Source organism: Gymnodraco acuticeps, unplaced genomic scaffold (assembly GCF_902827175.1).
Source record: "Gymnodraco acuticeps unplaced genomic scaffold, fGymAcu1.1, whole genome shotgun sequence".
In the NCBI taxonomy this organism is placed as follows: Eukaryota; Metazoa; Chordata; class Actinopteri; order Perciformes; family Bathydraconidae; genus Gymnodraco; species Gymnodraco acuticeps.
Window position 1 is genome coordinate 118454 of NW_022992048.1, and position 27990 is coordinate 146443.

The 27990-nt window shown below is 39.2% G+C and overlaps 1 protein-coding gene across 4 annotated transcripts; it reads left to right on the forward strand.

The window, feature by feature from the left end:
* The first annotated feature begins 51 nt into the window (after nucleotides 1-51).
* smad2 (SMAD family member 2) lies at nucleotides 52-27985 on the forward strand. Of its 4 annotated transcripts, none has more exons than XM_034202002.1 (11): nucleotides 52-204; nucleotides 3132-3524; nucleotides 8670-8759; nucleotides 12086-12279; nucleotides 13622-13756; nucleotides 14470-14544; nucleotides 15366-15419; nucleotides 16572-16799; nucleotides 18510-18647; nucleotides 18794-18938; nucleotides 25899-27985. In XM_034202002.1, exons 2-11 carry the CDS (start codon nucleotides 3289-3291, stop codon nucleotides 26020-26022), a joined length of 1419 nt encoding a protein of 472 aa, XP_034057893.1. In that variant the 5' UTR covers nucleotides 52-204; nucleotides 3132-3288; the 3' UTR covers nucleotides 26023-27985. The 4 variants fall into 4 exon arrangements, with proteins under 4 accessions (XP_034057893.1, XP_034057895.1, XP_034057894.1 ...); XM_034202004.1 differs by having other exon boundaries at nucleotides 16587-16799; XM_034202003.1 differs by having other exon boundaries at nucleotides 14470-14532.
* The last annotated feature ends 5 nt before the right edge of the window (nucleotides 27986-27990 follow it).

Genomic DNA, 27990 nt, shown 5'->3' on the forward strand with positions numbered 1-27990 from the left:
AAGAGCTCGTACGTAACCATCAGGTTTGTTTTGTTGTTCCAGTCTACCTAACTAGCTTACTAGCTTCCAGTAGCAACTTGAGAAGAGCCAACAAGCCTTGTCAACATTAGCTGCAGTAAAACACCGTTTTATGTCAACAAGGTGCTCAAAAAGGCTGTGCACATATTTCTCTCAAAAACCGGAGCTTTGGACATTAAAACTGGGGTAACTATTGACATGTTTTTGTGTGTTTTTCTCGACTTTGAAGCATGTTGTTTTGTGTCAAGGTCCGTTAGCCAAGAGTTCGTCCAAGATGCTAACTCGTTTTTTGTTGCCGTTTATTTAAAACTCACAAACATCCAAATAGCTACGTTAAAGTATAACACAACAACGTTTAAAATCATGCATTTATATAATGTGTTATTCCATTAATTACAAGCCTGGGCAGGCTGATGATAGGTAGTAAAGTCTCGCTGCTTGACTGTTGCGCATAGGAGGTTTTTTGTGGATCACAACAAAAGGATTTTTGATAACAAGCTGGCAGTTAGCTGGAGCCTACAGGAAGTGCGCCGGCCGTTGAAGCCGATTTTCATGAATGGACATAGTGGCCACACGGTGGTACTACAACTGCCGTCACGTCAGGTTGGCCCGAAAAATACTTCTTCCCATTGACTTGCATCGGGAAAGAGACGTCTGTAAATCAGCGTGTACTTTTTTTTTTAGCTAAATAAACTAGCCAGAACGAACCCTTTAATGGCCCTTATTTTAATCATTAGTGTCTAAACAGTTGTAAAATGCGTTAAAAGCTCAATCTAGAGTTATTTTCTCTCCATTCTATTAACTGAGCCGAGAGCGGGTGATAGAAGGCGGGGCTTAAGGGGAAACTTAACTGCGCATGCTCCATGGGCCTACATACGGGTACTTTCTGTAGCTACAGTCGCTTTGTTTTGGGCTTCATGCGATACTGAGCAGCTCTCATAGGAATGAACGGAGTATCCAGTTTATACATCCACGAGCTAGCTCAGATAAGCTAGCTAATGTTAGCCTGCCTAGCTAGATGAGGGCTTCTACATGAATTGCCTTCAATCTGCTTAGCTTCGTGAGCTATGTATGCTCTCTTTTCGTTATTTAGATTACAGTGATTCAGCCTTGTAATGCTAAAGATACGCTAGAGAAGTGAGTGTTGTGATTTCTGTGAAGCTAAAAGCCGGCCTATCCAAGCCAGTTGGTTTTAGCATTGGGGGGCCTGTCACAAAATATAGTCCTTGTTTATGAGAGTGTTCACTGTGTTACACAGAGGTGGGAGAAGTACTCAGATCTTGTACTTGAGTAAAAGTAGAAGTACCAGAGTGTAGGAATACTCTGTTACAGTAAAAGTCCTGCATTCAACATGTTACTCAAGTAAAAGTAGAAAAGTATTCTCATCAAAATATAGTGAAAGTAGCGACAGTAAAAGTAGTCGTTGTGCAGATTGGTCCATTTCAGAATAATATATATGATATGTTTTATAATGATTGATCATGAAAGTGTTCTCAAAGCTGGTAAAGGTGCAGCTAGTTTGAATGACTTTGTATACTGCAGGGTAGCTGGTGGATTTACTCCAGGTGGAACTAAAGTCTGATTTAACACTTGGTTATATTTCACATCAATCATCCAGATCTGTAAAGTAACTAAAGGTATTCAATACATGTAGTGGAGTAGAAGTACACCATTTACCTCTGAACTGTAGAGGAGTAAAAGTAGCATCAAATGGAAATACTTAAGTAAAGTACAAGTATCTTTTAAAGTGTACTTAAGTACATGTACTTAGTGACTTGTACTTTAGCACATTGAGCAGCCACAAACTATGCAAGTGACTAAGGCCCCGTCCACACGGAATCGGCTCAAGAAACGTGTCCGTCCACACGAGACCGCTCGACCCGCTGGAGACGCTGTAGTACATATGTCGAGCCTGTAAGTGGCGCTGTACTTCCGCCACAAAATACACCAAAAGCAGCGAAGAAGACCCCCCGAGTATGGTTGCCATGCCGCGGTAATGTTTAGCAACATGTAGTCCATGTAGTTCTCCATGTCCACTTGTTGCTGATGGTTGTGGTAGAGGAGCTGTAGATTTTGCACTAACATCTGTAGCATGGTCAGTAGCGTCTGGAGCACGAATGCAACCCTGTGATCCGCCATTATTGTTGTTGGCGAAACGCATCAGCATTAACGAGGGGGTGAGCAGGAGAGGCGGGGCTATGATCGTTTAGGGCGTACACACGGTGCCGTAAGCGTTACGTTACCAGACCTTCCCACTTTGGGATGCGTTATTGTTTGAGGGCTCCGTTTCCGCGGTTCCGTTACGGCCTCGTGTGGACGAACCGTCCGTACGATAAAGAACTATAGCGGATAACACCCGTTCCGTCTCCGTGTGGACGGGGCCTGAAAGCCTTGCATCTCCCACAGCCAATCCATTGAGTCGCAGTAGAAATTTGAGTAATCACAAGTTAAAAAAGTGATTATTGTTCCCTGTTCTTAGCAATGTACTTTGTTTGTGACTTTCTCCCAAAGTGCCCATCTCTTCTCATCTTACTTATAGACAAGTTGATTTAAAGAATAATGCAGTTTTGCACCATTTGAACATTTGAGGTACCAGAGATATCATAAGTTTAACTTATCAATTAGATAAAAAAAAGTCATCTGATAAAGCAGTATTGAGCTAAGACCAAAACCACCATTTACGTCAACTAAGAGGCTACATGGTTGTCTTTTTTTAACTATATTTTCATTAGAAAAGTGAAATAAGTAAGTGGCTAAGACAAGTTGATTTAAAAGACAGATATGTAAAACTTGAGTTTCTCTGTAAAGAACAATGCGGTTATGCACCATTTCAAATGTTGAGTTTACCGGAGATGTCACAAGTTTAAAAGCTTTAAAACTCATCAGCTAAAGCAGTATTGAACTAAGACCAAAACTACCATTTCGTTGACTAAGAGGGTAAGACTAAGAGGCTCTATTGATGAGGCTACATGGTTGTCTTTCTTTACTATATTTTCAAATAAGCTATTGGCTAGACGCTCACAGCCACAAAACAACAGCAATCCATCAAGTGGCAGTTCAAAGTTGTTATTGTTCCTGGTTTTTAACAATAATCTTTGTGACTTTCTCCCAAGGTGCCCATCTCTGTTGAGTTTCCCCTGCTAGCACTGGCTGTGACTCGCTGGTCACTAGAGGGGCCCCGTCAGAGCAAGGGCCCACTCTGCAGCTCCAGGTGTGTGTGTGTGTGTGTGAGAGAGATTGTGTTGAGTGCTCTGGAGACTCCCAGCTAAGATGTCCTCCATCTTGCCGTTCACCCCTCCTGTGGTGAAGAGGCTTCTGGGCTGGAAGAAGACAAGCAGCGGTTCAGGAGGCGCTGGTGGAGGAGAGCATAACGGCCAGGAGGAGAAATGGTGCGAGAAGGCGGTGAAGAGTTTAGTGAAGAAGCTGAAGAAGACGGGTCAGTTAGACGAGCTGGAGAAAGCGATCACCACACAGAACTGCAACACCAAGTGTGTCACCATCCCCAGGTACGACCGCACGATCCATTCAAAATCTGCTACAACTTTCAAGTTTCAAGGCTTTTATTGTCATGTGCATAGCTACAGTGTAGTTATGACAATGAAAATCTTAAGTCACAGGCTCCTCCCACAGTGCAACACAAGTAAATACAATAAAATAGAATATAATAGAAACAGAATATGATAGAAACTGTGCAGAATAGTCTATATAGAGTACGTAATTGGAATATTGATATATATGATATATGTGAGTCGCAAACAGATGGATGTTATGGATGTTCTTTCAAAAGTTCAGGTGTTTAACATTCTTGCTGTTACACCTGTCTCTGTTAGTGTGATTAGATTAAACCTCTGCTTAATATGCAACCCTGACATCTTGGGCTGATGCTGATCGTGCAATTCTCTTTTTGGGCGGGGGAAAATAAGATAAGATATGTTTTCACAGTAGCAGGTTTACAAGCATTACACAAAATGCAAGTTAACAGACGTTTGTCTAAACCAGGACCCTCTTATTCTCGGTGTGCACCTTCATACCAAAATGCAGATTTTCCCTGTACATTTTAAAGTGATGCCAGAAAACAATATTCCTGTTCGTCCAAAATTGTATAATACTTCCAGAAATAGAAAGATTGTGTCCAATAGAGCGTCAGACGGCAGAGACAGATTAGTTTTTACGGAGCTCCGTCGTCGAGTTTACGTCCGCGGAGCCATCTTGTATACGGGCGTCGTGTTTTCGGGATAATTGATATATCTAATATACAAGATCGGCGCCACAGTATCACCTCATACTTTATCTTTCTAGAAAAAAGCCTGGTTAGAATACTACTACAAGAATATAATAAGTATTTGTATTGGCAAGAAAGAAAGAAATAATAGAACATAGTAAACCAAGTAAATACATAAATATCGTATACAGAATCACACATGTATAAGTAGTAAATAATAATGAAAAAAGGAGAATTTAAAACAACATAAACACGTTTTTTTCCAACAAGAGATTTATTCAAATATATCCAACAAAAGAAATGTACAGTAAACCAGTTAAATGTATACTTAGATTATAGAATTATACAAATACAAGTAGTAAATACATTTTTGTTTTAAAAGGAGAATTCAAAACAACATACACAAATATATAAAACAATATAAAAATGGACACTAAGGATTGTCTATAGCTTTTAATAGTTACTAAGCTGGTTAACAAGAAGCTTTTTCATACTGTCCATGCGCTGTGATCATTACCAAACGTGTAGGGATGCTAAAAACTAAAGATTGATCTGATAAAGGCTTGACTGAGAGCACCGTGAAGGGGAGAGGAGATGTTCTCTTTATCAGCCAGCCAGCCTTGATGACTCGGTGCAGTGGGAACACGGTGTGAACAGGTTCACTCCTCCTGATGGCAGACTTCTCCACGTCAGATGTTTGTATGTCTATAGATAGCAGGCGGCTGGTTATCGCCTGAGAATTGTTCTAGGCCGACATGTTTTGTTTGTAGAGAACCTGACTCTAACTGAATGAAATTATTCCTTGTACAGGATATCTTTATGAGAGACGGTGTAATACAACATTTGCACATTTTGATTGTGATTTCGGAGCTCGTCTAACCTGCTCGCCATATTGTGCTTTTTTGGGGGGTTTTCCCTTTCCTGTAGTGTGTTATTATGTGTTGTGTATAAAGGGTTTTGTGCCTATTAATGGTCTACAACATTTAAAATCCAGTCGTCGTCCCCCCCCCCCCTGCCTGAAACGCCTCCATTGGACTCCTTTGTTTACTTACATAATCAATGTGTAACACTCGCGCTGCTGTTTGCTAGCGCTCCAACACATTCTATATGATAGGCTAAGGGGCGGGACATCTCTAAGCCGTTGACCAATCACAACAGAGCCGGCCAGCTAACCCATCAGAGTAGACTGGGCTCTGGTTTCAGACAGAGGGTGAAAAGAGGTGCTGCAGCACAGACAGTATGAGAACAATAAAGAGCTTTTTGAACATTAAAGCATGGAGACATGTAGAGACACTACATACTGATATACACCTGAACATCAGCAGGAGAGGACTCTTTAAAGTAGAGACACTACATACTGATATACACCTGAACATTAGCAGGAGAGGACTCTTTAAAGTAGAGACACTACATACTGATATACACCTGAACATCAGCAGGAGAGGACTCTTTAAAGTAGAGACACTACATACTGATATACACCTGAACATCAGCAGGAGAGGACTCTTTAAAGTAGAGACACTACATAGTGATATACACCTGAACATCAGCAGGAGAGGACTCTTTAAAGTAGAGACACTACATACTGATATACACCTGAACATCAGCAGGAAAGGACTCTTTAAAGTAGAGACACTACATACTGGTATACACCTGAACATCAGCAGGAGAGGACTCTTTAAAGTAGAGAGACAACATACTGATATACACCTGAACATCAGCAGGAGAGGACTCTTTAAAGTAGAGACACTACATACTGATATACACCTGAACATCAGCAGGAGAGGACTCTTTAAAGTAGAGACACTACATACTGATATACACCTGAACATCAGCAGGAGAGGACTCTTTAAAGTAGAGAGACAACATACTGATATACACCTGAACATCAGCAGGAGAGGACTCTTTAAAGTAGAGACACTACATACTGATATACACCTGAACATCAGCAGGAGAGGACTGTTTAAAGTAGAGACACTACATACTGATATACACCTGAACATCAGCAGGAGAGGACTCTTTAAAGTAGAGACACTACATACTGATATACACCTGAACATCAGCAGGAGAGGACTCTTTAAAGTAGAGACACTACATACTGATATACACCTGAACATCAGCAGGAGAGGACTCTTTAAAGTAGAGACACTACATACTGATATACACCTGAACATCAGCAGGAGAGGACTCTTTAAAGTAGAGACACTACATACTGATATACACCTGAACATCAGCAGGAGAGCACTCTTTAAAGTAGAGACACTACATACTGATATACACCTGAACATCAGCAGGAGAGGACTCTTTAAAGTAGAGACACTACATACTGATATACACCTGAACATGAGCAGAAGAGGACTCTTTAAAGTAGAGACACTACATACTGATATACACCTGAACATGAGCAGGAGAGGACTCTTTAAAGTAGAGACACTACATACTGATATACACCTGAACATCAGCAGGAGAGGACTCTTTAAAGTAGAGACACTACATACTGATATACACCTGAACATCAGCAGGAGAGGACTCTTTAAAGTAGAGACACTACATACTGATATACACCTGAACATCAGCAGGAGAGCACTCTTTAAAGTAGAGACACTACATACTGATATACACCTGAACATCAGCAGGAGAGGACTCTTTAAAGTAGAGACACTACATACTGATATACACCTGAACATGAGCAGAAGAGGACTCTTTAAAGTAGAGACACTACATACTGATATACACCTGAACATGAGCAGGAGAGGACTCTTTAAAGTAGAGACACTACATACTGATATACACCTGAACATGAGCAGGAGAGGACTCTTTAAAGTAGAGACACTACATACTGATATACACCTGAACATCAGCAGGAGAGGACTCTTTAAAGTAGAGACACTACATAGTGATATACACCTGAACATCAGCAGGAGAGGACTCTTTAAAGTAGAGACACTACATACTGATATACACCTGAACATCAGCAGGAGAGGACTCTTTAAAGTAGAGACACTACATACTGATATACACCTGAACATCAGCAGGAGAGGACTCTTTAAAGTAGAGAGACAACATACTGATATACACCTGAACATCAGCAGGAGAGGACTCTTTAAAGTAGAGACACTACATACTGATATACACCTGAACATCAGCAGGAGAGGACTGTTTAAAGTAGAGACACTACATACTGATATACACCTGAACATCAGCAGGAGAGGACTCTTTAAAGTAGAGACACTACATACTGATATACACCTGAACATCAGCAGGAGAGGACTCTTTAAAGTAGAGACACTACATACTGATATACACCTGAACATCAGCAGGAGAGGACTCTTTAAAGTAGAGACACTACATACTGATATACACCTGAACATCAGCAGGAGAGGACTCTTTAAAGTAGAGACACTACATACTGATATACACCTGAACATCAGCAGGAGAGCACTCTTTAAAGTAGAGACACTACATACTGATATACACCTGAACGTCAGCAGGAGAGGACTCTTTAAAGTAGAGACACTACATACTGATATACACCTGAACATGAGCAGGAGAGGACTCTTTAAAGTAGAGACACTACATACTGATATACACCTGAACATGAGCAGGAGAGGACTCTTTAAAGTAGAGACACTACATACTGATATACACCTGAACATGAGCAGGAGAGGACTCTTTAAAGTAGAGACACTACATACTGATATACACCTGAACATCAGCAGGAGAGGACTCTTTAAAGTAGAGACACTACATACTGATATACACCTGAACATCAGCAGGAGAGGACTCTTTAAAGTAGAGACACTACATACTGATATACACCTGAACATGAGCAGGAGAGGACTCTTTAAAGTAGAGACACTACATACTGATATACTTCTGAACATCAGCAGGAGAGGACTCTTTAAAGTAGAGACACTACATACTGATATACTTCTGAACATCAGCAGGAGAGGACTCTTTAAAGTAGAGACACTACATACTGATATGAACCTGAACATCAGCAGGAGAGGACTCTTTAAAGTAGAGACACTACATACTGATATACTTCTGAACATCAGCAGGAGAGGACTCTTTAAAGTAGAGACACTACATACTGATATGAACCTGAAAAGAAGCATGATATAACCCCTTTAAGTCTAGTAAATGTTGTTGTTTACTTCTAGCATTTAATATGTGTTGTTGTTCTGTTATTATTCAGACGCAACTACTCTACATATGTCCTCATTCCCAGTTTACATTTCTTTTTTGGGTCAAATTTCTCTTATTCAAAGTTCCCATCTCCTTTCCACTGCTACAAAAACAAAATGTGTTGTCGTTATTTTTGCCATTAGACATCTTTTTGATTGATCACATTACCCATACTGATATTTCTGAATGAGTCATGTCCCATGTTTATGATTTCCTTTTTGTTTTTGTTTGTTTTTCACAGCAATTGCTCTGAAATATGGGGACTGAGTACACCAAATACGATAGAACAGTGGGATTCATCAGGCCTTTACAGCTACCCTGACCAAACCAGGTGACTATCCTCCACTTTTGTATGGTGTTACTTTCTTGATATGGCATCAGAGTGTCTTTACAATGTTTGACGTGGCAGACATTGAGATCATCTTTGTTCCCCATCTTCATTTCCCCTCCTCTTACCTACCATGCTCTGGAGGTGGGAAGTAGTGGAGTACAAATACTTCGTTACTGTACTTAAGTACATTTTTCTGGTATCAGTACTTTACTCCACTACTTATTTTTCTGACGACTTTTTATTTCTTACATGTTGAACACAAATACCTGTACTTTCTACTTCTTACATGTTGAACCCAAATACCTGTACTTTCTACTTCTTACATGTTGAACCCAAATACCTGTACTTTCTACTTCTTACATGTTGAACACAAATACCTGTACTTTCTACTTCTTACATGTTGAACCCAAATACCTGTACTTTCTACTTCTTACATGTTGAACCCAAATACCTGTACTTTCTACTTCTCACATGTTGAACCCAAATACCTGTACTTTCTACTTCTTACATGTTGAACCCAAATACCTGTACTTTCTACTTCTTACATGTTGAACACAAATACCTGTACTTTCTACTTCTTACATGTTGAACCCAAATACCTGTACTTTTTACTTCTTACATGTTGAACCCAAATACCTGTACTTTTTACTTCTTATATGTTGAACACAAATACCTGTACTTTCTACCTCTCACATGTTGAACCCAAATACCTGTACTTTCTACTTCTTACATGTTGAACTCAAATACCTGTACTTTCTACTTCTTACATGTTGAACACAAATACCTGTACTTTCTACTTCTTACATGTTGAACCCAAATACCTGTACTTTTTACTTCTTATATGTTGAACACAAATACCTGTACTTTCTACTTCTTAAATGTTGAACCCAAATACCTGTACTTTTTACTTCTTATATGTTGAACACAAATACCTGTACTTTCTACTTCTTACATGTTGAACCCAAATACCTGTACTTTCTACTTCTTACATGTTGAACACAAATACCTGTACTTTTTACTTCTTACATTTTGAACACAAATACCTGTACTTTCTACTTCTTACATGTTGAACTCAAATACCTGTACTTTCTACTTCTCACATGTTGAACACAAATACCTGTACTTTCTACTTCTTACATTTCTAACTCAAATACCTGTACTTTCTACTTCTTACATGTTGAACCCAAATACCTGTACTTTCTACTTCTCACATGTTGAACACAAATACCTGTACTTTCTACTTCTTACATGTTGAACACAAATACCTGTACTTTCTACTTCTTACATGTTGAACTCAAATACCTGTACTTTCTACTTCTCACATGTTGAACACAAATACCTGTACTTTCTACTTCTCACATGTTGAACACAAATACCTGTACTTTCTACTTCTTACATGTTGAACCCAAATACCTGTACTTTCTACTTCTCACATGTTGAACACAAATACCTGTACTTTTTACTTCTCACATGTTGAACACAAACACCTGTACTTTCTACCTCTTACATGTTGAACTCAAATACCTGTACTTTCTACTTCTTACATGTTGAACCCAAATACCTGAACTTTCTACTTCTTACATGTTGAACTCAAATACCTGTACTTTCTACTTCTTACATGTTGAACCCAAATACCTGAACTTTCTACTTCTTACATGTTGAACCCAAATACCTGTACTTTCTACTTCTTACATGTTGAACCCAAATACCTGTACTTTCTACTTCTTACATGTTGAACTCAAATACCTGTACTTTCTACTTCTTACATGTTGAACCCAAATACATGTACTTTCTACTTCTCACATGTTGAACACAAATACCTGTACTTTCTACTTCTCACATGTTGAACACAAATACCTGTACTTTCTACTTCTTACATGTTGAACACAAATACCTGTACTTTCTACTTCTTACATGTTGAACACAAGTACCTGTACTTTCTACTTCTTACATGTTGAACACAAACACCTGTACTTTCTACTTCTTACATGTTGAACACAAATACCTGTACTTTCTACTTCTTACATGTTGAACACAAACACCTGTACTTTCTACTTCTTACATGTTGAACTCAAATACCTGTACTTTCTACTTCTCACATGTTGAACTCAAATACCTGTACTTTCTACTTCTTACATGTTGAACACAAATACCTGTACTTTCTACTTCTCACATGTTGAACTCAAATACCTGTACTTTCTACTTCTTACATGTTGAACACAAATACCTGTACTTTCTACTTCTTACATGTTGAACCCAAATACCTGTACTTTCTACTTCTTACATGTTGAACTCAAATACCTGTACTTTCTACTTCTTACATGTTGAACACAAATACCTGTACTTTCTACTTCTTACATGTTGAACACAAATACCTGTACTTTCTACTTCTTACATGTTGAACACAAATACCTGTACTTTCTACTTCTTACATATTGAACACAAATACCTGTACTTTCTACTTCTTACATGTTGAACTCAAATACCTGTACTTTCTACTTCTTACATGTTGAACACAAATACCTGTACTTTCTACTTCTTACATGTTGAACACAAATACCTGTACTTTCTACTTCTTACATGTTGAACTCAAATACCTGTACTTTCTACTTCTTACATGTTGAACTCAAATACCTGTACTTTCTACTTCTTACATGTTGAACTCAAATACCTGTACTTTCTACTTCTTACATGTTGAACTCAAATACCTGTACTTTCTACTTCTTACATGTTGAACTCAAATACCTGTACTTTCTACTTCTTACATGTTGAACTCAAATACCTGTACTTTCTACTTCTTACATGTTGAACTCAAATACCTGTACTTTCTACTTCTTACATGTTGAACTCAAATACTTGTACTTTCTACTTCTCTCATTTTCCAAACAGCTGGTTCCTTTAGTCTGAATGTGTGTTTGATGCGTGATCATTATTCTTTAGAGTCATTGCGTGCCTATTGATTTGAACACGATCCGTGTATCCATCATTTCCTGGTCTTCTCTAAAGAAGAGGGACCAATGGAAACGTTGTCATGTTGCCGTTGTTCAGCATGGAAACATTCATTAGCTAACAATGACATTATTGTTCCATTAATATAAAGGGAGGTCAGGTACTCTTTAAAGCAGCTGCTAGTTATGGGTACTTTTTACTGAAGTACATTTCAAAGTTCTTTACTTTCACTTGAGTAAAGAAGCTTAGTCAGTACTTCTACTTTCACCAGAGTATTTTTAAACACAAGTATCTGTACTTCTACTTGAGTAAAGGATGTGTGTACTTATGCCATCTCTGCCTATCTCACCTCCACTTCCTGTTTGCCGTCCAATCAGAACCATGGATGGCCGCCTGCAGGTTTCCCACAGGAAGGGGCTTCCTCATGTTATTTACTGTCGTTTGTGGCGGTGGCCGGACCTCCACAGTCACCACGAGCTTCGCGCCATCGAGGCCTGTGAGTACGCCTTCCACCTCAAGAAGGATGAGGTCTGCATCAACCCCTACCACTACCAGAGGGTGGAGACCCCAGGTGAGGGGACTTTTGTTGCTCAAAATATAAAAAATCATTCAAATTCAAAGGTCATATGCACATAAGCTACAAGCAATCATGTGACTACTTACATTAATGTCATACTATTTCTATTGGATTATTTATTGGTAAAGACATTGTAAACTGGGTTAAAAACACACACATTTGATCTCTTTAGGAATTAAGAGTCTTTTTGTTTGTGATGACATCCGGGTAAAATATTTTGGATGGAGGAGGATGTTGTTGGTCTTAAATGCAGTGGAGATTTTCACTTTTTGATGCAACCACCCTAAGCTGTTTGCCGCCTACAGAGCAGCAACACCTCAAATTCAATTCAAAGGTGTTATTGTCATGCACAAAGCTACAGTGTAGAAATGGCAATGAAATTCTTCTGACCTGAGCTCCTCCAGCAATGCAACATATATCATACAATACAAACATATTGGAAGAAGTCTATATACATGTAAATAGAATATGAACAAAATATGAAATTAAATAACAAATATCTTCCTATTTCAGTGTCTTCTGCAAGGGTTGTGTTCTATTGTTACCTGCCATTTTTATTTAGACATTTCTATTATTAGACGTTTCAAAAAGCATTTAATTTTCATTTATTTATTTTCATTGTTGGTATAAGACAAGGTTAAGGTAGTGTTGTAGGTTAAGGTAGACCAGCCTGATGTTCTTATCTGTGAAATTGACAGCCTTCATATTTTTGGTAATTGTTAATCACAGAAAAATATTTGGTTGACGAATTGCCATTTTGATTTCTTATTGTTTTATGATTTTAAAATCTTAAATCTGTTGGATCCTCTCACTGACATTCGCTAAGCTAAAAACGAATGCTAAGTTAAAATGCCTTTTTTAATTTGTTTAGATGTCTGCCTTTTTTGTTTAATTAAAGGATTAATATGTCATTTTGGGGAAATAAACGTATTTGTTTTCTTTCTAGGAGCTTATAATACAATTTAATTAATTTTAGTGCAGACGGTTAGTTAGCTTAGCTTAGCATAAAGACTAGAAAAGTGGTGAGTAGACTATCTTTGCCTTGAGTACCTCTTTGTTAGCGTCAATGCTTGCTGACTGAAGCCTTGTGAAGTATCTAAGGAAACTATATGATAATGGTGTCAATCTTCACTAGCTCACGGCTAAACAAGCTAATAAATGTTTCCCCTCAAAATGTAAAACTACTCGTTAAGAGTTTCAGGGATATACAATATTTAAAATCTGCAAAAAGTCACATTTGCCAAGTCTTCACCACAATAATGAAACCACCTGACTATAACCTAGTAACAGTGTATAACTGATTAGTATTTGACTCATTAGTTTTTACCCCCTGCAGTGCTGCCTCCTGTTCTTGTGCCAAGACACTCAGAGATCCTGCCAGAGCTGCCACCTCTGGACGATTACACTCACTCCATACCGGAGAACACAAACTTCCCCGCAGGAATCGAACCTCCAAACAACTATATACCAGGTCCGTTCACTTCTGAGTATATCTTCTGAGTAATGCTAACATCATTTACTAAATTAAACCTGAAGGTAAAGGAACTTATTCTAGGCTTTTGTATGCAATGAAGTACATGGTATATAGTCTGTTGATGTAAAGTTGTTTTTTTGTCATGTTTTTGTCACCAAAAAAAAAAATATATATATATATATATATAATAGCTGACTGCTGCTTCTACGACAAGGATTTGTTAATTGCAGAGTATACATGTAACTAACTGTTTTTTTACTGTGTTGTGTACATGTGTAATACATTAAATCAATAATAATAATAATAAATATAGAAAGAAATATAATAATTTAACTTTTGAAGAAAAATATGAAGACAGTGGAAACCACTTTTAGTTATTATACTAATAAGTTAAGTTTTTTAATTAATAAAAAATGACTTTCTTTTCCCCGTCATGATTTTCACGCAGCCTCAGGTGGTCAGACAGGTTACAGCAATGCATCATGGGAGTTTTACAAAGAAAATATATATGTTATGTCAGCTGAATACTTGATTACTAAAAGGAATTTATTTAAAAGGTTTTTTATACAGGAACAATTCTGTCCAAGCTTTTTGATCCATATGAGCAGTTTCCACTGTATTACTAAAACTATGTTTCCTTTATTTTAGCGGGTTAAACATTATGATATCGTCACAGCTCTTTTTTGAATTCCCCCTCTTTCTCTCCACAGAAACGCCTCCTCCAGGCTACATCAGTGAGGATGGGGAGGCCAGCGATCAACAGATGAATCAAAGTATGGAAACAGGTATTCTAGAGTAGAAACTCTCCTTCTTCTTCCTTCAACTTCACTCGTGAGTCTGCCTCAGCCGGGTCAAATGTATTTTCTTTATTTTAATTTAAAGGAATAAGTCTGCATCAACAGCGGAAGATATTCACAACAGACCTGTATCAGGTGTTATAGACCAGATCCTCTCTTAGAGATGAACTACAAATACCCGGTTTCTACTCTGGGTTTACAAAAGTTATATTTTTACAAGTGAATTACTTCTGACTTACTCTACATTAAAAGCAGATTTTGAATCAAACATTGAAGTTACCATAACGATTATTCAGAGAGGTTGCAGCTCTGTTAATGAACAAGTCTAAAGCTGTTAACATGCATTACAGAACATTTTAATTAAGAATACATATTTATAATTATGTGATTTTTAGTCTTCAACCTCTATTGTACACTTTTTTTCCCTGGATTTTTTGTGTTCTTTATTTATTTTTACATTTTAGCCTCTTGAATTTCTCCAGGATCCTTTTTGGAGATTGAATGTATGGATATTTCCCAAATTCTGCATCTTCAATATGCTTTAAGTGATAACCATAACAGTTGGAGGGAGATACTTTTTTAATTTAAACATCATCCATTTAGTTATTTCAAAGTGTAAAATACCAACAAAAGCAATATGTAAGAAGTACAAAAATATCTTTCTTACTCCGCATTTCTTCATCACTCTACTGCAAATTGATTAGACTAACACTGTCGTTATGGAATCCCCAGGCAAGGCAGCCACTACTTTCACTAACCCCGATGTTCTGATCCCGTCTAAATAAAAGACTTCCTGTTTTCTCCGTCAGGTTCTCCAGCAGAGCTCTCCCCCAGCACTCTGTCTCCTGTCAATCACAGCATGGGTAAGAGACCAAACAATAGAGATAACAATCATTACTGTGTATTAAATGATTTGCTCAACCACAAAATGAATATTTGTATATCATCAACAACTCACCCTGTGTTACCTTTTTAATACTTCAAGAAAGCGTTATTTGTCCTGATCGCCTCCACGGTGAACAAAGAGTCAGAAAACAAAGAAAAGTTAAATTACACCAAAACTCAGATTCTCACTTCACAAACTCATGACCTTTCACTAAAACCATAACTATTTAAATCACTTACACATAAACGGTCTCACTTTCGTGCAGACGTGACAAAGTGTATTAGTAATGTTAGAGTGAAATGCATGCACTTAAAACTTTAATAATGTTACATTAAATGTCTGTCTTGTTTCTAGTCTTAAATATGTGTCCTTGTTGGCGTTGCAAATAGAGCTGCTGTGATGCAAGAAACATTTCAGACTTGACAAATAATAGTAATGTATTTATAATTAGTGCTGTTTTGATAAGAAGTGAGAATACAACTGGATAAATTAGAGTTTGTAAACGGACGTTTTTACATCAATTTACCGATAGACATGGCCCATATTGACTTTAATTCATCAAGACTGTTCCCATTTTATCATTCTTTGTTTACTGTGGAAACACTTTAAGAATTCAAGGTAACATGTTGTGAGTAATTGATAAACAAATGAGTGTTTTGTTGGTAAAGTATTGCTTTAAAACAGTGTTTCTCAAACTTTTTCATACCAAGGACCACCTAACTCCACAAATATCCAAAAACACATCGTTTTTTACAAATCGCCTGAAAATGGTACAAACAAGTGGCCACATGTGTGATGAAGGTTTTTATCTGGGCTATATCATGCAATCGAAAGTGAAACTTAAGCTCGCTCCATTGCGGAGATATTCCCGCGAGAGTGCGGAAAACTTTAATGAATTTATTTATTTCAAATGTGAAATTTTTACCAATATACTCACGGACCACTAGGGGGCCCTCACGGACCACCAGTGGTCCGCGGACCACACTTTGAGAAGCACTGCTTTAAAACATCACATTTTGGCACCTAGTTAGATTATAATCACAGGCATTTCCAGTGCCTTTTTTTGTCCCAAGTATAAACTGTGTTGTGTCAGAAATTGATGTTTCCCCACAAACCTTACTGACGTTAGGGTCCTCTGCTGCAGACCTTCAGCCGGTGACCTACTCCGAGCCGGCCTTCTGGTGCTCGATAGCGTACTACGAGCTGAACCAGCGCGTGGGCGAAACGTTTCACGCCTCGCAGCCCTCGCTGACCGTGGACGGATTCACAGATCCTTCAAACTCTGAGCGCTTCTGCCTCGGCCTGCTGTCCAACGTCAACAGGAACGCCACTGTGGAGATGACCCGGAGGCACATAGGTACGCCATAGCTTTGAGGAGCTTTTTAGACGTTTTCTAAATGTACCAATGCTGTGTTACTCAGACACTACATGAACTGTAACTCCTTCCTACTTTCAAGAAAGGGTCAGCAACACAATGAACATTCAGTTTAGCAGTTTATTGACATCCAATACAACAAACAAAAGTTGACTTAACGACAATTCTAGATTTCCCTCACCAAAAACCAAACAAAAGACAAGTCTCTAACTTGAGCTCTGACATCTGATTACACAAAGAGGTTCTTCTCACTCTTACTTACTCTTGCTGCTGGGAGCTTTATACAAACTAATCACCTTTTTATTCAAATTGTTTTATAAATGTGCCGCTGATGTCCTGACCTCTCCTGCTGATGTTCAGGTGTATATCAGTATGTAGTGTCTCTACTTTAAAGAGTCCTCTCCTGCTGATGTTCAGGTGTATATCAGTATGTAGTGTCTCTACTTTAAAGAGTCCTCTCCTGCTGATGTTCAGGTGTATATCAGTATGTAGTGTCTCTACTTTAAAGAGTCCTCTCCTGCTGATGTTCAGGTGTATATCAGTATGTAGTGTCTCTACTTTAAAGAGTCCTCTCCTGCTGATGTTCAGGTGTATATCAGTATGTAGTGTCTCTACTTTAAAGAGTCCTCTCCTGCTGATGTTCAGGTGTATATCAGTATGTAGTGTCTCTACTTTAAAGAGTCCTCTCCTGCTGATGTTCAGGTGTATATCAGTATGTAGTGTCTCTACTTTAAAGAGTCCTCTCCTGCTGATGTTCAGGTGTCACTGCAGTTATTACAATTCGCGTTTTCAAATATGTGTAACTATGTCCATATAAAACCTACACTGCTTAAACTTCGTTACTTTTCCTAAAATTGGTATATTTATTTATTTTGGGTCGTGGGGAATGAAGAGAAACAAATATGAGCATTTTATGAGCATGGGATTTTGACCCCTCATACTATACTTGCGGCCACACGCCGTTGCCAAGCAACGCTTATTGTTTAGGTGTCCTTTGATAAGCAGGCAGTCAAATAATGAACTAGAACTAGCTAGATCTGATAGATTTGGACATCAACGCGAGTGAAGTATAATCGGACACGAGAGAGAGATCAGATCAGCTGCTGCTGACGGACAACACGCAGCTCTGCATGATCACAGCTCCGCCGCTGTGACGGACCGTTGAGTGGAGCTAAATTAAATACACTAAGAGTTAGACCTAACACACTTAGCTAGTTTATCTACTCTGGAACAAGCTAAACTAGTTATAAATATGTGTATTCTTTACTGTCGGGTCACTCATTATAGGTTCAGCGAGCTGTACAACTCGAGGCTGACGGGCTGTCAGGGAGAGGAAAAGAGGGCACCCCGTTTATTTTTCCCATTTTATATCCAGAGTTACTGTAAACTTTAAATAAAGTAGTTCATCTACTATTAGTAGTTTGTGTAAATGCATTAATTATGTTTTTTTTTCATTAACATAAAATAAATCTCACGTACCCCCTGCAGTACTCCAAAGTACCCCTAGGGGTCCGCGTACCCCCATTTGAGAACCACTGTAATCATCACTCAATGTTCTTTGTAAATCTGTGGGGTGATGGCCCGAGCCTAGACACCACACTCAACTATATGCTGCTTCTAATAAACATATTAAACACGTGAGTTGTCTGACTGAAATCGTATTCTACCCTCTGACTGTCTGTGTGTTTGCAGGAAGAGGAGTTAGACTCTACTACATCGGAGGGGAGGTTTTCGCTGAGTGCCTGAGTGATAGCGCCATCTTTGTCCAGAGTCCAAACTGCAACCAGCGGTACGGCTGGCATCCGGCAACAGTGTGTAAAATTCCTCCAGGTAAGATGCCGAAGATGTAACGTGTGTAGCTGAGCACACAACAAAGAACCTATAATTAACCAGACATGCACAATGAATTGGTGTGGCAGTGGGCTAGGAATACACGTGTTAACTTCTTTGTTGTTTATCCCTTTGTTTCTCGTTAGGTTGCAATTTAAAAATCTTCAACAACCAGGAGTTCGCGGCCCTGCTGGCTCAGTCGGTGAATCAGGGCTTCGAGGCGGTTTACCAGCTCACCAGGATGTGCACCATCCGCATGAGCTTCGTCAAAGGCTGGGGAGCCGAGTACAGGTGAGCCCTGCAGATAAACCTGAACTAGAAATCCATACAAGCTGCAGGTTATTCAGGTGTATATCAGTATGTAGTGTCTCTACTTTAAAGAGTCTTCTCCTGCTGATGTTCAGGTGTATATCAGTATGTAGTGTCTCTACTTTAAAGAGTCCTCTCCTGCTGATGTTCAGGTGTATATCAGTATGTAGTGTCTCTACTTTAAAGAGTCCTCTCCTGCTGATGTTCAGGTGTATATCAGTATGTAGTGTCTCTACTTTAAAGAGTCCTCTCCTGCTGATGTTCAGGTGTATATCAGTATGTAGTGTCTCTACTTTAAAGAGTCCTCTCCTGCTGATGTTCAGGTGTATATCAGTATGTAGTGTCTCTACTTTAAAGAGTCCTCTCCTGCTGATGTTTAGGTGTATATCAGTATGTAGTGTCTCTACTTTAAAGAGTCCTCTCCTGCTGATGTTCAGGTGTATATCAGTATGTAGTGTCTCTACTTTAAAGAGTCCTCTCCTGCTGATGTTTAGGTGTATATCAGTATGTAGTGTCTCTACTTTAAAGAGTCCTCTCCTGCTGATGTGCAGGTGTATATCAGTATGTAGTGTCTCTACTTTAAAGAGTTCTCTCCTGCTGATGTTCAGGTGTATATCAGTATGTAGTGTCTCTACTTTAAAGAGTCCTCTCCTGCTGATGTTCAGGTGTATATCAGTATGTAGTGTCTCTACTTTAAAGAGTCCTCTCCTGCTGATGTTCAGGTGTATATCAGTATGTAGTGTCTCTACTTTAAAGAGTCCTCTCCTGCTGATGTTCAGGTGTATATCAGTATGTAGTGTCTCTACTTTAAAGAGTCCTCTCCTGCTGATGTTCAGGTGTATATCAGTATGTAGTGTCTCTACTTTAAAGAGTCCTCTCCTGCTGATGTTCAGGTGTATATCAGTATGTAGTGTCTCTACTTTAAAGAGTCCTCTCCTGCTGATGTTTAGGTGTATATCAGTATGTAGTGTCTCTACTTTAAAGAGTCCTCTCCTGCTGATGTTCAGGTGTATATCAGTATGTAGTGTCTCTACTTTAAAGAGTCCTCTCCTGCTGATGTTCAGGTGTATATCAGTATGTAGTGTCTCTACTTTAAAGAGTCCTCTCCTGCTGATGTTCAGGTGTATATCAGTATGTAGTGTCTCTACTTTAAAGAGTCCTCTCCTGCTGATGTTCAGGTGTATATCAGTATGTAGTGTCTCTACTTTAAAGAGTCCTCTCCTGCTGATGTTCAGGTGTATATCAGTATGTAGTGTCTCTACTTTAAAGAGTCCTCTCCTGCTGATGTTTAGGTGTATATCAGTATGTAGTGTCTCTACTTTAAAGAGTCCTCTCCTGCTGATGTTCAGGTGTATATCAGTATGTAGTGTCTCTACTTTAAAGAGTCCTCTCCTGCTGATGTTTAGGTGTATATCAGTATGTAGTGTCTCTACTTTAAAGAGTCCTCTCCTGCTGATGTGCAGGTGTATATCAGTATGTAGTGTCTCTACTTTAAAGAGTTCTCTCCTGCTGATGTTCAGGTGTATATCAGTATGTAGTGTCTCTACTTTAAAGAGTCCTCTCCTGCTGATGTTCAGGTGTATATCAGTATGTAGTGTCTCTACTTTAAAGAGTCCTCTCCTGCTGATGTTCAGGTGTATATCAGTATGTAGTGTCTCTACTTTAAAGAGTCCTCTCCTGCTGATGTTCAGGTGTATATCAGTATGTAGTGTCTCTACTTTAAAGAGTCCTCTCCTGCTGATGTTCAGGTGTATATCAGTATGTAGTGTCTCTACTTTAAAGAGTCCTCTCCTGCTGATGTTCAGGTGTATATCAGTATGTAGTGTCTCTACTTTAAAGAGTCCTCTCCTGCTGATGTTTAGGTGTATATCAGTATGTAGTGTCTCTACTTTAAAGAGTCCTCTCCTGCTGATGTTCAGGTGTATATCAGTATGTAGTGTCTCTACTTTAAAGAGTCCTCTCCTGCTGATGTTCAGGTGTATATCAGTATGTAGTGTCTCTACTTTAAAGAGTCCTCTCCTGCTGATGTTCAGGTGTATATCAGTATGTAGCAGAGGTGGGACCAAGTAATTGTTTTGCAAGTCCGAGTCAAGTCTCAAGTCTTTGCGCTCAAGTCCAAGTCAAGTCTCAAGTCAGGATGGGCAAGTTCAAGTCAAGTCAAGTCCTAAACTTTGACAAAACGAGTCATAAACAAGTCATTATGTGTTTTTCACCAAATGTAATGACATCGATCAACAGAATAATACTTAATAATCAAATTGCTCTTTATTAGTCACATTAATAATTTAATAATCCATTTTCTCTCTGCTGGTAAAGTAACGTGTGTTTTTCTAATTTAAGAGGGATCAGTAAGGTAAGGCTACCGTGACGGTTTGATTCAGAAGGAGTTTAATGTATAAGATCCCTGATGTTGAGGTAACCAGAATGTTTATTTCTACTGTGTACAACATGTTATAAGGGACCCACAATCTATCTTTATGCAAGGGATAATGTGCAGCGAGGCGGTCTCTAGGGGAAGAGAACACCTGCATCTAGATCCCTCTGCAGGTGGTACTTTAAGTATATTTTGATGCTAATACTTTTCTACTTTTACTTGTAACATTTTGAATGCAGGACTTTTTATTGTACAGGGTTCCTGCAGGTTTCGCCAACTCAAATTTAAGACTTTTTAACACCTTTTTAAGACCACTTTGAATAGAATTTAAGACCTATTTCACGGCAATAAAGTATGAAGGAAAATTGATATGAAAGAAGAAATACGTCCCATAATCATTTACAAAGTAAATGTATTCATGTTCAACATAAGAACAGTGACTGAACACAACAGCGTAACAGTACAGAACTGTGTTAGCGTGTTAGACAAAAAGTGTGTGTGTGTATGTGTGTGCGTCTGTGTGTGCTTGAGTGTGTGTTAGGGCTGTGCAATTAATCATATTTTAATCGCAATTACGATTTTGGCCTGCCACAATTACGAAAACAACATCGGAAAAAACGATTATTTTGCTTTGCTAGGTTGTGACAGTGCACTACAACATATTTGATCTAATGCATTTTTTAGTAATGTATCATTTATTTAATTAATTTTTGTATTGGTTTTTCAGTTGAATTATACGTTCAGGGTAATCAACAGTTAAAAAGATACTGTTCAAATTATTATTTGTTTTAAAGTTCAATAAATGGATGTTTTCAAAGTCAATGAATAATCATATTTAATAATCGTGATATTAATTATTGACCAACATAATCTTGATTATTGCCATAATCGAGCTGTGTGTGTGTGTGTGTGTGTGTGTGTGTGTGTGTGTGTGTGGTGTGTGTGTGTGTGTGTGTGTGTGTGTGTGTGTGTGTGTGTGTGTGTGTGTGTGTGTGTGTGTGTGTGTGTGTGTGTGTGTGTGTGTGTGTGTGTGTGAGAGAGAGAGAGTGACAAGAGCTATATTCAGAGCTCTGCTGCCTTGGCTACACTATTTCATCGTTGCTGTTGTATGATTGGTGTTTAGCTACGGTATTTAGCGTCTACAGCACCTCCGCTTTTAGGGTTGACGTAGACCCTAACTTCGCCCGGAGGTCCCCCGGTGTTGTTGCGGGAGCTGCTGCACTAGCTAGTAGCTAACGCTGCATTAGCTGCTGCTGCACTAGCTAACGCTGCATTAGCTGCTGCTGCACTAGCTAACGCTACATTAGCAAAACAAACGCTAATTTATTTTGCAAAAGATGCAGCGGGCTTCAAACACATTCCCTCCACTGGTTTCAACCAAGCACTAAATTAGATGTTTTCCAACCAAATACGGTTGAACTTACACTTCCCCATATTTATTTGTAAGTAGATTCGAAGATAGGCTACATGAGCTGAAGCTTGGTTGCTAGGTTACTAGCTGGGTGTTCTCCAATAAGGGGCCGGGGGAAACAAATGTTGTGATTACTGGTTCCATGTTGATTTAATTCAATACAAATTGTTGGGGGGAACTGAAAGGCGATTACCGTACTGGTTACTTTGCAGCCCGGACATTTCCCCCAAAACACATTTAGACGCTATCGCAACACAGAAGTACCTTTCAAATCCGATAATTTTTAAGACCTTCTTAATCATATTTAAGACATTTTTAAGGCCTTAAATTCTGATTATCAAATTTAAGACTTTTTAAGACTTGTTAAGCCCCCGCGGGAACCCTGATTGTAACTTTTTTTTAATTGTCTGAACTTCTCCCACATCTGACAATAAATCCAGAGTGGTTACCAAAAAAAAACCCTGCTCTGAAGGTTATTTTCATTTTACAAATCCTGCACTCAGCTTTCTCCAATATCATTGAAAAGCAGCCAGATGCTGCTTCTTTTTTCGGTTTTCGCTCATTTCTTGACTTTTTCCGACGCGCTTGCATTTAAATCCGGCTCCCCGTCTCCCCGTCGCTCTGTGCAGCTGGCCTGTACCACTACACATGCTGTGCCCCCCACCCTTCTTTCACATAATGGTATGATCCTAGTGTGTCCTCGCATATGATTGGCCGCATGGTGGCCCAGCTAAATAAAGACCCGCCCCTGCCTGCAAGGATTCTCAGCAAGAGTAGGAGCGGCTGAAGATTCTGCTTTCCCCGACGGGAGTCTGCTCTTCTAACGGCAGCTCGCGATCGGCGTGTTGGAGACCTCTGAATTAAAGTATCAAGTCACCTCAAGTCAGAAGGCTCAAGTCCAAGTCAAGTCCCGAGTCATTGGTGTTCAAGTCCAAGTCGAGTCGCAAGTCTTTTGTGATGTTGTCGAGTCTCAAGTCATAAAATGTGTGACTCGAGTCTGACTCGAGTCCAAGTCATGTGACTCGAGTCCACACCTCTGGTATGTAGTGTCTCTACTTTAAAGAGTCCTCTCCTGCTGAAGTTCAGGCAGGGCCGGACATAGACAATAAGTCAGGCCGGGAATTATACACCCAGCCAGGCCACTACCAGTTTTTTGTGCCATTTTGCTGGATTTATTTGTGAATTTTTACCGCGTTGCTGCCCCTAAATCTACTACCAAAAAATAAACATGGAGATGGGTTACTATTTTTTTAAAAATGCAAATCTCTTTAGGAACCTATTCATGTGAACATATTTTAAGTGGGGGTGGACCTCAAATCCTCTAGGGGGGTCTGGGGGCATGCTCCCCCGGTAAGATTTTTTTTTTAATGTTGGACTTAAATGCATCAATCTGGTGCACTTTGAGGGGGAAATAAAGAGACAACACCCATATGAAACAGAACTGTATATATTTAAAAAATCATAAAAACATGGCCATAACCAATAACATACCATATCCAATATGAAAAAACATTGAAACTTGTTTATTTATTTGTTTTTGGTTCATTTATAGTTGTGAGTGTGTCTGTGCTCCTGAACCAGCCTCACCTGTCTCCCCCCTGCTCCTCTTTGAGGCAGCAGCAAAGACTAGTTTTAGCTCTCAACAAGTTTTAATAGTTTATCTTACCTTTTTTCACCTAGTTAACGTTTTTTTTTTTTAATATTCATGCATATTTTACTAATCACTCCCCCCTCAAATGGAAATATGTGTTTACATAAATGGTGACCCACTGAGATAACTTGGACTAAGTTAACTATCTAAACAGCAGAGTCCTTTACCTCACCTGAGTTGTAGTTATCAGTCTCTCAGTCTGACTGGAGAGGACTCTCCCCTCACCTTGTTGTTGAAAAAGCTCCTTATATCCGTTAGCACAGCTAGCTAGCACCAGATGCTAACAACAACAATACACGTAACCGGTGCGCGTGCTTTATCTCACTCGCTCGCGCCACACATAACACACACCCTCCCGAGCTTGAATGACACACAGAGACCAATCGAGGGTATTAGTATGATCTGTATGAAAGTGGCCATGTCGGCAGGCCACATCATGTAGACAGCCAGTCACCCTCTGTGAGGCAGAGTCAGACCCACATTTGCGAAGCGTTGCGTTCACAATACATGCGTATAAAAAAAAATCCTCAGGCCAGCAGGCCACTTAGCAGGCCAGGCCATCGGGAAACCTCCCGGTGCTCCCGATGGCCAGTCCGGGCCTGTGTTCAGGTGTATATCAGTATGTAGTGTCTCTACTTTAAAGAGTCCTCTCCTGCTGATGTTCAGGTGTATATCAGTATGTAGTGTCTCTACTTTAAAGAGTCCTCTCCTGCTGATGTTTAGGTGTATATCAGTATGTAGTGTCTCTACTTTAAAGAGTCCTCTCCTGCTGATGTTCAGGTGTATATCAGTATGTAGTGTCTCTACTTTAAAGAGTCCTCTCCTGCTGATGTTTAGGTGTATATCAGTATGTAGTGTCTCTACTTTAAAGAGTCCTCTCCTGCTGATGTTCAGGTGTATATCAGTATGTAGTGTCTCTACTTTAAAGAGTCCTCTCCTGCTGATGTTCAGGTGTATATCAGTATGTAGTGTCTCTACTTTAAAGAGTCCTCTCCTGCTGATGTTCAGGTGTATATCAGTATGTAGTGTCTCTACTTTAAAGAGTCCTCTCCTGCTGATGTTCAGGTGTATATCAGTATGTAGTGTCTCTACTTTAAAGAGTCCTCTCCTGCTGATGTTCAGGTGTATATCAGTATGTAGTGTCTCTACTTTAAAGAGTCCTATCCTGCTGATGTTCAGGTGTATGTCAGTATTTAGTGTCTCTACTTTAAAGAGTCCTCTCCTGCTGATGTTCAGGTGTATGTCAGTATATATGTAGGAGAGAGAAACAGCCATTTTAGCCTTTGCAGACCATTTACATGCACACAAATCTTAATCACACACACAATAGGAAAGGGAAACCCCCCCCCCCCCAAAAAGCAGAATAGGGCCTCTTCAAGTTTAAGTTTTAAGACTTCAAGGCAGTTCTCAGATCCTCCTGCAGACTCTTACAGCAGTCTGGAGTATAAAAGCTCATAATAAATCATGTGTTGTCAGATATTAAAATGCATGCTTTGTGTTTTCCAGGCGGCAGACTGTCACGAGCACTCCTTGCTGGATCGAGCTTCACTTGAACGGCCCGCTGCAGTGGCTCGACAAGGTCCTGACCCAGATGGGTTCCCCGTCTGCTCGCTGCTCCAGTATGTCCTAAACAGCTAAAGAAACGCCCCAAAAAAAACAAAAAAAATAACCGCAGCCCATTACATGATCATTAAATTCCAAACATGCGAGTCCTTTCATCAAAAAAAAAAAAGGAAAACCCCCACAGAATGAATTTTCTGTCACGTTCTTCATAGTATTTGTGGCCCAGTTCCACATCCCTCTTTTACCTTTACACACACACACACACACGAACAAACGCACCCACACTGTCGCACACACACATGCATACAGACTTTTCAGTAAAAACAAAAAAAAATTGGCACTTTGTTACCCATCTATGTCATGCACCTTGTTAAATTGCTTTCCCCAAATCCTTAATATTAGATCTATTTGTGGTACAAATGAAAATGTATATTGGTTTTTAGTCCAGGAAGTAGGGGAAATACCAAAAATATCTGTGAATAGTTTCTCAGTATTGAAGATTGCTTGTATGAGTAACACAAGCTTGAATGCTCAAATGATGTGTTCTTGTTCCTATCCCACCCCAACCATTGTGCTGATCCTAAGTTTACTTTTCTCTGGGAAATAGTCAGGAGGGATTTTAGCGGTGGCTCTGGGTGAAGAAAACCGATGGCCTTGGTGGAAACGCCACAATGTGTTTTATGGAACATTTTAAAATTCGCCCTTTCTTTTTTTTACGTGTGTCGTTATAAGACATACTTCTTTAATGGACAAATAGGAATGTTAAAGTATAAAGTAATTCCAAAAAGAAAAAACCCCAAACAAACTGCAAGCTCGATCTGGATGTAGTTTATTTCTTTGTCATTATATGGCACTCTAGTTAAAATCCCCGCTGATTAGCCTGGTATTGGAGCTAATGAGAGAGGTGCACTGGGCAGGGACCAGAGGAAATCAGCTGGTGTTAAAAATCTTTTTTTGACTCGACACTGGGAGTCCTGGGGCTCTCCGACGAGGGGGGGGGGGGGGGAGCTTTAAAACGCCAGGAGAAATTGAAGGTATCATTCTGTTTTTAGCCTATATCCCCATTGTTTTGCTACTTTTTTGTATTCTCATGTATTTTTATATATAAATATACTTAAAATTTCTCTGTCGTTCACTTTTTATTAAAGTAATATTTTCAAGACCACAGCTGTTTCTAAAAAGGAGGGCATGGATCATTCCTTTTTCCGTTTACCCTAAAAAAAAAATTAGTTTGTCTTGATATTAAAAACCTCTCACTGCCCCCACATGATGTGTTTCTATCCTTTTTTCCCAAAGAAATCTGGTGCATTTAAAGTACTCCTTTCCTTGTAATGCTTATAATGATTCCAGAGGCATGTAAAAAACAAACTTTGTAATGGCCATTCATTCAGTCATCTCTTTTATTATTATTATTTTTGAAACACACGTGACCTCTTGTAGCCTTTTGGTGCTTAGAAACAATTGGCTTTTAAAATGTTACAGAAGAAGACCTGTGTGTGTTAATGTGTGTATCTGTCGTTAAAATACAGTATGTACAACAAGACTTATTAGCTTCAACTCTGCCATTTTTTGTCATTATGTGGCTGTTGCGAGTTTATAACATGTCCCCTTCATGTCCCTTTTCTCCCCCCTTATTTTTGATGTACATGTGTTTACCTTATGGCACTAGTGATTGTACTTTAAGTGCACCTAGTGGCGTTTGGATTTTGGGGAACTGAACCGTGTGTTAGGGTCCAGTGTTACATTGTTTTTATCTTTGGCCTCCAACATATGAATGTGAAAAAAAAAATGACATTACAAAACCTGAACGTGGACCAGACGTACATATACATAACAGTAGTACAGTATGTGTGTATTTAACAGTAATCTTTTTGCAAAGCAGTCAGTACAGTAGATGTCGCAGTTGTTTTACCAGTAGAGGGCCGTATTGATAGAGCAGTTCTTTTTTTTTTCTGACCATAAGCTTCTCAGGCGTGTGGCATATTATGCAGACTTCATAAAACACTAATAAAGATTTTTATTCTCATGATTCTGT